General features: G+C 48.4%; 1 protein-coding gene across 1 annotated transcript in view; it reads left to right on the top strand.

The window, feature by feature from the left end:
* Window positions 1–10,278, top strand: part of TXNRD2 (thioredoxin reductase 2) — a 63,972-nt gene extending 53,694 nt beyond the window's left edge. Inside the window, 2 exon segments of the mRNA XM_033174349.1 lie at window positions 3,917–4,136; window positions 10,218–10,278. Coding sequence (XP_033030240.1) covers window positions 3,917–4,040 — 124 coding nt within the window. The 3' untranslated portion in view covers window positions 4,041–4,136; window positions 10,218–10,278.
* The last annotated feature ends 300 nt before the right edge of the window (window positions 10,279–10,578 follow it).

A 10,578-nucleotide genomic window follows, 5' to 3' on the forward strand; every position in this document is an offset into this window, starting at 1 on the left:
ATAAGCGTGCAATTAATTGTTACTGTTTTGAATTTTATCGTGTTAGTGGTTCATGCAGCCCCTATTCTGAATAATGCTTTTTATAGGGTATGGGGGCACCGGGGGTGAGGGTGGTGCTGTGGTCTAAACCACTGAACCTCTTGGGCTTGCCGATTGGAAGGTCGGCGGTTCGAATCCACGCGATGGAGTGAGATCCTGTTTTGTCCCAGCTCCTGCCAACCTAGCAGTTCGAAAGCATACCCGTGCAAGTAGATAAATAGGAACCACTGCAGGGGGAAGGCAAGCGGCATTTCCGTGCGCTCTGGTTTCCATCACGGCGTCCCGTTGCGCCAGAAGCGGTTTAGTCCTGCTGGCCGCATGACCCGGAAAGCTGTCTGTGGACAAACGCCGGCTCCCTCGGCCTGAGAGCGAGATGAGCGCCACAACCTCATAGTAGACTTAACTGTCCAGGGGTCCTTTACCTTTTACTTTAGGGGGCGCAGGAGGTGAGTTTATGGAACCAAGCATGCTGCAGCCAAAAATAGTTGGGGAGCCACTGATCACAGGCTGGGATGGCGGAGGAGTTTGGTTGGCACTTCTGGAAAACAGTACTCAGACTGAAACAGCTGCCTTTAAAATCCACACGTCTCCAAATGTCGCGATGCAGTTCAAAATAACGTACGGAAGGAATATATATTTGGGGGAAAGTATACCTCAAAATATACCCCCCCCCCAAAAAAAACTTAACGTTAAAAATAACAATTCCTTAAAATAAAATAAAAACTGAACTGTGGCAGCTTTTAATTTCATTAAAGTGCAATCCTGTGCGTACTTTCCTGGGAGTCAGTCCCACTGAGTAGACGTTGCATTGTAAGAAGTGGCTTTAAAATTTAAAAAAGTAATAACAATGAAAGCTTAGAAATACAGTGAATGTGGAGGATAGTTAAAAATGATGAATTAAATTTGCAAATTGGAAAAGTATTTTGTAAGAAATATTAGTAAATGTAAGAAAGAGAGGAAATAATATTGGGATTAATTGGTAATAACTGTAAAATAAGTTTTTTGCTTGGAGTCAACGGGTGGGAGCCAGGGAAGCCCTCAAGGCTAAGATGATACGTGTATTGTAAGTGATTAAATTGGCAAAGCATAAGTGTTTACCCCAGTGAGAGGGGAGTTTATTTGGTATGCTCCTCTTGGTGAGAGAAAGGGGGGTTAGAAAAATTTAATCATGTGTTGTAATTCGATTGTAATTTGGTCATAATTGGAAAAAGCCTAATAAATATTATTATTTTTTTAAAAAAATTAATAATAAAATTTTAAAAAGTAACTTTTAAACTTTGCAGACTTGCTCTACCAACCCTCTGAGTTTCTCAAATTCAGCCTCCCCCAACCAGATGTTGCTGGAGACTCCATCTCCCATAAGCACCGGTGCCAGCATGGCCAATCATCAGGGAGTTGTAGTTCAGCAAATCAGGAGTGAACTACAAGTTAGGGGAGGCTGATCTAATTACTTCTAACTGTTGCCAAAAGGAGGACCGCGGTGCTCTTTGCGGGAAGTGGGGGAAGGCGCGACTGCAGATAAGCAATTTGGTAAATTTCCATTCCAGAGAAACTTTGCTCTTCAAAAAAACCCAGGGCTGGTTGGGTGCTTTTGCAATATTTGGGAAATCTCCCTGTTCCTGGGGCCAGGTTCCTTTTCCTTGTCGCTGCTGCTCTCTAGCGGCTGTTAGGAGTAAGGAAGGAAGCTGAGTTTCTTCATGGGATGATAGGAAATGAAGATTGTTTTCCCTGCTTTAGCAAGACAAGTTATTGCAGATGCTGTTACCGTATTGTGGAGAGTTGTTACGCTTTGCTTTGAGGGGAATTAACCTAAGACCCAGTGTGGATGAGTGAGGGCTGGACTCGGGTCTAAAAATGGTCTGAATCATGGAATCGTAGCGTTGGAAGGGACTCTGAGGGTCATCCAGTCCAACCCCCTGCAATGCTGGAACAAGAAGAAGAAGAAGAAGAGGAGGAGGAGGAGGAGTTTGGATTTGATATCCCGCTTTTCACTACCTGAAGGAGTCTCAAAGCGGCTAACATTCTCCTTTCCCTTCCTCCCCCACAACAAACACTCTGTGAGGTGAGTGGGGCTGAGAGACTTCAGAGAAGTGTGACTAGCCCAAGGTCACCCAGCAGCTGCATGTGGAGGAGCGGGGAAGCGAACCCGGTTCCCCAGATTATGAGTCTACCGCTCTTAACCACTACACCACACTGGCTCTCAATATGCAGCTGTCCCATACGGGGACCGAACCTGCAACCCTGGCATTATCAACACCATGCTCTAGCCAACTGAGCTATCCAGGCCCACTCAGTTTAACTGCTGCCTCGGGCTGGCTTATAACCTGTGAGCCAGCATCATTGGGAAAGATATCATGCTGACACAGGAACAGATCTTCCCAAGTTAGGGCCCTTTCACGAGGCCTTTGTCTTCCACAGTCAACTGGACGTGGAATTTAAATCTCCATTTCTGGGTCGCAGTCGCCCCATGCATTCATACCACCGATATACCACTGTTAACAGCCGTAGCTTCCCCCAAAGCATTCTAGGAGCTGTCGTTGGTTCAATGTGGCAAGAGTTCTTAGGAGACACGGAGCTACGGTTCCCAGCATTCTCCGGGGGAAGTGATGGAGCAGTGATTTAAAATGCATTGTATGAATGTGACCTACATATGTCAGTAAACCACTATGTTTCCCCATAACAATCCCACAACCGGCACAGTCCCATTCAGTTCAATGGGACTTGATTCTTAGAAAGCGTGCATAAGATTGCGACCTTGAAATGGATTTTGGTGCCACTTAATATTAATAAGAAGAGAAGACTCCCTGGAAAAGACCCTGGTGTTGGGAAAGATGGAGGGCACAAGGAGAAGGGGACGACAGAGGATGAGATGGTTGGACAGTGTTCTCGAAGCTACTAACATGAGTTTGGCCAAACTGCGGGAGGCAGTGGAGGATAGGGGTGCCTGGCGTGCTCTGGTCCATGGGGTCATGAAGAGTCGGACACGACTGAACGACTGAACAACAACAAGCTTAGCCCTCAGAAGAACCATCTTGTTTCTCCCAAACTCTTGCCTGCCCGAGAGAGCAGGCAAAATGGAGATATATTCTTTTCCATCCTTTCAAACTAGTCCTCAACAAGGCTTCAACAGGATTTTTTATTTTTTATTTTTACTAGACACGACTGAACGACTGAACAACAAACAATATTAATAACAACTTAAAGTTGATCCTCTTTTGCTGGGGAAACCCAGCCAGATGGGCAGGGTATAAAATAATAATAATAATAATAATAATAATAATAATAATAATAATAATAATAATAAATAGCTGCTTCTTGTTCACTCAGCCTTTGACATTACTAAATCCTCCCTTTACTGAGTCATTTCCTTTCCTGTGGAACCTTAAAAAAAATTCCCCTTTGCAGCCCAGACAGTTCCTTGCATGCTTGTTTGTTTTGTGGTGCCAGTGTGGTGTAGTGGTTAAGATTGGTCGACTCGTAATCTGGGGAACCGGGTTCGCGTCCCCTCTCCTCCACATGCAGCTGCTGGGTGACCTTGGGCTAGTCAAACTTCTCTGAAGTCTCTCAGCCCCACTCACCTCACAGAGTGTTTGTTGTGGGGGAGGAAGGGAAAGGAGAATGTTAGCCGCTTTGAGACTCCTTCAGGTAGTGATATCAAATCCAAACTCTTCTTCTTCTTGTTCTTGTTCTTGCAATTGCAGTAAAAGAAGACATAAACACGAGCGATCAATTGCTCTGTCTCCTAGGAGGAAACGTTTTCATTAAAGCAGGGGTAAATTACTGGTTTATAGGCTGCAATTCAGTAATCCTGTAGCAGGAAAGATTCAATAGGGCTTTTGCTGTCCACGCGGTTTTATCCCTTTTCCGTTCTTTGTAGATGTGGCGCTACCTATTCCCAAATGGCGAAGACGGTTGGGATCCACCCTACCTCTGCAGAGGAAGTTGCCAAACTGCACATCACCAAGCGGTCGGGGGCCGATCCTACCGTCACTGGCTGCTGAGGTTAGCTGCCATCCCTGGGTAGGAACCGAAAGAGCACCCGGCGTAAGGAATCTGAAGAAAAAGGAGAGAACAGCTGGAAGATTGAGAAATGCCAGGTCGGTTGCTTTAGCCTTCTTTTGCCAGCCTTCAGCCTAGTCTCACTTGCAAGCCTTTTGGATCCAAGGCGAGCGTGTTTCGGGATGCTTAAACTGTGGAACTCCCTGCCTCATGGAATGGTGGTGGCCACTAGCTTAGATAGCAGTAAAGCCGGGGGGGGTGACCTTTCTCAGCCCAAAGGCCAAATTCCCTTCTGAGCAAGTGACATGCCCGCTGTCGGGCAAGGTATTGCAGGGGGTTGGACTAGATGACCCTTGGGACCCTTTCCAACTTTACAGCTCTATGATTCTGTGAAATGTTTCCGTAGCGCAGTAGGCTAGCTTTTGCGCACAATAGACACCTTTATCCTCCAGCCAGACAAGCAAAAGGCCTTGTTCCAACGACACATTCCAGTCAGACACAAACAGTGAGGCGTGTATCTTGGGGGGAGAGTTATTATTATTTATTGAATTTATATAAAATCAAATAACCTAATAACATGCCCCCCCTCAAAAAGAGCCACATTTTAAAAGGGTACAGGATGTCGATCAGGTCAACCAAAGGTCTAGTTAAAAAGGAACATTTTTGCCTGGCGCCTAAAGGTGTATAATGAAGGCACCAGGCGAACTTCCCTGGGGAGAGCATTCCATAGAGGGAGCCACTGCAGAGAAGGCCCCATTCTTGTATTGCCACCCTCCGGACCTCTTCGAGTCCTGAGAGCCAGCTCCAAGGCCCCAGCACTGCTTTGAAAGAATATCAGACAAATAGATGGATGGCAAGGCATGATGCCTGTGTGCTACTCCAGGTGACAGGGTCAGGCCAGCAGTAAACCACACTGGGCAAGATGGAGTTAACTCTTTATTAGCAAAAACAGGATCAGGCCTAATGAGCGCAGCACCCATCTCTGGCAGGTCTTGCCTCTGTGACACAGTTGCTGCGTCCCAGCCTCCCCACAGCTGTCTAGATCCTCTCCTCTCCAGGGTTTCCCCCAAGCAATCTGAGGCTGTGCCGGCATGAAGCTAACTTCTCCTCCGCCCTCTTCATGCCTCTCCTGATTCTGGGAAACCAGAGGGAAGGAGCTTGTCACTCCTATCTCACGGCAGGGCAGAGCCTCAAAGACGTGCTCCCCTAATTCCCCACATCCCCAGCATGTTTACACCCCTGTTTCAGTGACGTCTACGCTGGCCTGGTCATGGCCACAGAATGGAAGGTGGCAGGATACCCAAGGACGTGCGCTACAGGGAGCTGGCATCAGGCACCAGGCCTGTTGGCAGACCAGCTCTGTGTTGCAGAGATGTCTGCAAACAGGACATGAAGGCTGGCAACGTCGACCCCGCCGTGTGGGAATCCCTTGCAAATTACCGCAGACAGTCAGGTCATGTCCAGAGCAGGAATGGCTGCTGGGAGGAGCGCAGAGAGAACAAACGCCATCGAGCATCTGAAGCCGTGCAGCCAGATGCCTTCATCTGCCCCAGTTGCAGCAAAACATGTCTCTCCCATATCAGACTCTACAGCCACAGAAAACTCCCCAGTGGTTTGACTTCAACCCCGAAGGCGCACTCGGATGCCAACAATTTTTGGGCATGCTTGCTGCGGGGAGTTGGAATGCGGGAACATCTGGAGGGTCGCATCTTCCCCATTCCTGTTGTAAATATGACTGTACTTAGATGGCTCAGTGGCCTGATTCTGTTCCAGACAGCTTCCACGTCCCTTTTTTCTAGGCCTGAAAAATCTTAAATGAACTCGGCAGCTCAAGGTTACTGCTGGTGGAGCCCGGCTGCCTTTTATGAAACGCGACTCTTTTTCATTCATGGCATAATTTTAATTCCATTGATAAGGAAGCCTTTGTTCTCTCAGAGGGGTTATGAAAGGGAGGGCGGGGCAGCCGTCTGCTAAAATCAAGGCTTCGTGGCTGGGATCTAAAGAGCAGATAGGGTAAAGTAAACATCCTCATTTTGCTCCGCGAGTTCCCGCTGCGGAAGAGGCAAGCCGTAGAATCAGGAAATGAAACTTCAGCCGGCTCCGTGGCCCTTTCGCTTGCCGCATCCTGGTTTCTGTGTGTGGGCTGCGTCTCATCAAGCTGAATATCGCATCCTGTGTGCCGAGAAGAAGAAGAAGAAGAAGAAGAAGAAGAAGAAGAAGAAGAAGAAGAAGAAGAAGAAGAAGAAGAAGAAGAAGAAGAAGAAGAGTTTGGATTTGATATCCCGCTTTTCACTACCCGAAGGAGTCTCAAAGCGGCTAACATTCTCCTTTCCCTTCCTCCCCCACAACAAACACTCTGTGAGGTGAGTGGGGCTGAGAGACTTCAAAGAAGTGTGACTAGCCCTAGGTCACCCAGCAGCTGCATGTAGAGGAGCGGGGACGCGAACCCGGTTCCCCAGATTATGAGTCTACCGCTCTTAACCACTACACCACACTAGCTCTCAGAACAGATGCGTTCTCTAAGTGCGGATCCAGAACAACAGCATCCATGCACAAACAGGGAGGTATCTCCAGGCTTGGGGGAGCCACAGAGTTTAGCAGATGGAGCGATCCCTGCATTCGGGACTTTTTAATTCTGCGAGTCGGAGGTGGAGGGACAGGCATTTATACAACTCTGCATGTTGTGGAAGCGAGTGGCTAGAGAATGGTTTCTCTCCTCCTCACATAACACTGGAGCTCGTGAACACCCGACGAAGGCAAATGTTGGAAGATCCAGGATAGATAACAGAAAGTACTTCTTCGTGCAATGCGTAGGTAGACTGTGGAACTCAATCCCACCGGAGGCAGGGATGGCCAACAATTTAGATTAGGCAAATTCATGAAGGAAAAGGCTATCGGTGGCTACTAGTCATGATGGTTATGCTCTTCCTCCCTGGTCAGAGGCAATGATGCCTCTGAATCTCAGTTGCCCAAAAGCACAGGAGGAGAGTGCTGTTGTGCTCAGGTCCTGTTGACAGATTTCCCACACATCTGGGCAACAACCACTGTGAGACCAGGATGCTAGACTGGGTGGCCCCTGGCCTGATGCAGCAGGTTGTTCTTATGTTCTCATGCAGATGTCCCGAAAGACTCCTTAGGGGAAAGGAGATTAAGGAGAAGAAACCACTTATGAAGAGGCCTATTGGATCAGGCCAGAGGCCTATCCCTTAGCCCTAGAATTGTAGAGTTGGAAAGGACCCCAAGAGTCATCTAGTCCAACCGCTTGCAATGAGGGAATCCTGCCCACATCCTGTTCTCATAGTGGCCCAGTATACCTGAAGGAGCGTCTCCACCCCCATTGTTCAGCCCGGACACTGAGGTCCTCCTCCAAAGGTCTTCTGCTAGTTCCCTCACTGCAAGAAGCGAAATTACAGGGAACCAGGCAGAGGGCCTTCTCGGTGGTGGCGCCCTCCCTGCGGAACACCCTCCCTTCAGATGTCAAGGAAATAAACAACTATCTGACTTTTAGAAGACATCTCAAGGCAGTCCTGTATTGGGAAGTTTTTTTTTAATTTTGATGCTTTATTGTGTTTTATATACAGTGGTACCTCGCAAGACGAATGCCTCGCTAGACGAAAAACTCGCTAGACAAAAGGCATTCGCTAACGAAAGGGTGACTCGCAAGACAAATTTCCCTATGGGCGTGACTCGCAAGACGAAATTTTTTTGCGTTTTTTTCCCCGTCAAACTGCGCTTCCCCCGTCCGTGCTTCGCAAGACAACATTTTCGCTAGACGACAGCACTCGCAGAATGAATTAATTTTGTCTTGCGAAGCACCACTGTATTCTGTAAGCCACCCAAAGTGGCTGGGTTTCCCCAGCCAGATGGGTGGGGTATAAATAAAAATTAAAAATTCAGATGCCTCTGGGAAGCCTGCGAGCAGGACTGCAGTGCAACATTGCTCTCCCTATTTGTGATTCCAATCAACTGGTCTACAGAGGCATGCTGCCTCGGACAGTGGAGGGAGAACACAGCCAGCATGGCTCATGGCCACTGATCTCCTCCATTAATTTGCTTGATCGGCTTTTAAAGCCATGCATTGCTCACCATAGAAGATAATACCTGACTGAATGGACCTTGCCCTGACAGGTTCATTGGGCCGGCTGTCATTGACAACAGCTGGGAAACGAGGGAAGCAGTCTGCAGCGTGATGTTGCAGCGCAGAGCCTTCCTGGTCAGGGTGCCAGCCGGCCAGTCGCCCATGCAGGATGCTTCCTTTCACTCCCCCTCCCTCCTGGTTTTCTTACCCATTCACCCCGATATTCAGAGGCACACGGCCTCTTACACCGCAGGGAGGACATAGCCAAGGCAGAGGGCCTTCTTGGTAGTCGCACCCTCCCGTTCAGATGTCAAAGAAATAAATAACTATCTGACTTTTAGAAGACACCTGAAGGCAGCCCTGTTCGGGGAAGTTTTTAACGTTTGATGTTTTACTGTGCTTAATGTTTTAATTTGTTGGAAGCTGCCCAGAGTGGCTGGGGCAGACCAGTCAGATGGGCGGAACAACAACAACAACAACAACAACAACAACAACAACAATTGTTGCAGCTCCTATTTATTCCTTAAGCCCTTCTAAGATTTTTGCCTCATTCCTTTCCTAATCCCTTTCTTATTTCCGTCTTGGCCAGGAGGGGGAGATGCTTCCTTACGTGAATCAAAGCCTTAGTTGGTTGGTTTGTCTGCTTAGCACAAAATAATTAACTGGGCCGTGATGGCAAAATCCAAATCTAAATGGGGGGGGGGGAGATCTCGTCTTGCTTGCCTTTCTGCAAAGGCAACCCTTGCCAGTGATTTGATCTGAAGATCAGGCTGCCAACTTCCAGCAGGAGCATAACCCTGTCTACTCGTAAGTCAGTCCTGTTGAACTCAATGGGGCTCACTCCCAATTACACGGGAACACGGGATTCTCCCGTGAGGGCTGTAGCTCAGTGGCAGAGCCCATGCTTTGCTTGCAGAAGGTCCCGGGCAGGGGAAAGACCCTGGAGGGCCGCTGCCAGTCAGTGTCAGCAATACGGAGCTAGATGGACTAATGGTCTGACTCAGTACAATGCAAATTCATTTGTACTCCATTGGAGCACCAAACCTCCATTGCCTGGTAGGTTTTATCCATGGAAAAAGAGGCACCCCCGGATTCAGATGGGGTTCAGTCACATCCCCGCAAATTCAGGTCATGTGCAGTTACAGCCTTGCGCAACAAACCTGCTTCCAATAAAAAAAGACGAGACTTTCTTGCCATAAGGAAAAAGATGGGAAGATGCCCTGGAAAAGAGTGGGGTGAGACTTGCTTTGACGCAACACCATCTTAAATTTCCTGGCAAGCAAATCAGGATGAACGCTCAGTAAACAGGTAATCTGGAAGCTTCTAAATGTGATATTAAAATGATAAGTTTCCCAGTAGCACCAGTCTGAAGCTTCACCTCTTGTGGTTTGGTTTGGTTTGGTTTGGTTTGGTTTGGGGAGGATGGCACAGAACGCCTTGTTGCCGCAGCGTGGCCTCGGCACTCCTGGTTCCTCCTGCCCTGCCCTGTATTTCAACCTGTGATGAAGAGACTTTTTGCATTATTTTAGCTAAAGATTCCATCCTGTTCCGAGACATTTTGGCACTGGAGGCGCATCACAAAATGGTTCCCCCCCCCTTCCCCGCCCGGGGAGAAAGGGGCGAGTGAAGCTCTGCGTCAGAAACAAGAGGGAATAAAGATCGACACTGGGATCTGCTGCCTCTGTCGATCCTGCCGCCTGAGGCACTCACCTCACCTTGCCTCATGGGTGGGCCAGGCCTGTCCAGTTGTTTGTATACTTGTGGGCCTTGGAGATAAATCGAATTTCCCCCTCCTGTCATGAGACCACCAAAGGAACCTGATGACGCTTTGCTGCAGCCAAACCGGGGGGGACGGGGACACCCCATACACAGTTACACGCAGGGTACGAAGCTAATCCTCACCATCTCCGTCCAAAGCTGCTTCCTTAAATTGACCCCTTTATGTTTCAAGTCTTTTATTTCTGTTGTTTTAGCATCGTGATACTGCGGCCTCCTAGAGGGCTTCTCAGAAACCGAACCTGCGACACAGCTCAAATCTTCGATGTTGTTGTTCATCAGCTAATTTCCCCCCCCTCTTTTTTCCCCCCTTTTCTTTCCATAGACGTCAATCTGAATTTATGCTGACGGGATGGAACTGACGGCAAAGCAGGACGGATGGAAACGAAAAGGGATTTGCTCCTTTCCTGATGGATTCTGCCTCGTGCTCTCCAGGGATGGCCTCGTTGTAACAATATCGGCCAGGCTAACGTTGACTTGAGTGGCCTGATGGATGATTCGGATTATTTCCTGTGTGTGTGCGCGGAGCTGAAAAATGTGTGTGTGTGTGTGTGTGTGTGTGTTCACCAAACAAATAAATGCAGTCTGGCCAGCTGCCCCACCCCCACCCCTTTTCCCGGATGCCAGCTAATGACAGCTTGTGTATTAAACCACACATTGGACTACACAAGTCTTGATGATCTGCT

The sequence above is a fragment of the Lacerta agilis genome, chromosome 17, assembly GCF_009819535.1.
Source record: "Lacerta agilis isolate rLacAgi1 chromosome 17, rLacAgi1.pri, whole genome shotgun sequence".
NCBI lineage: Eukaryota > Metazoa > Chordata > Lepidosauria > Squamata > Lacertidae > Lacerta > Lacerta agilis.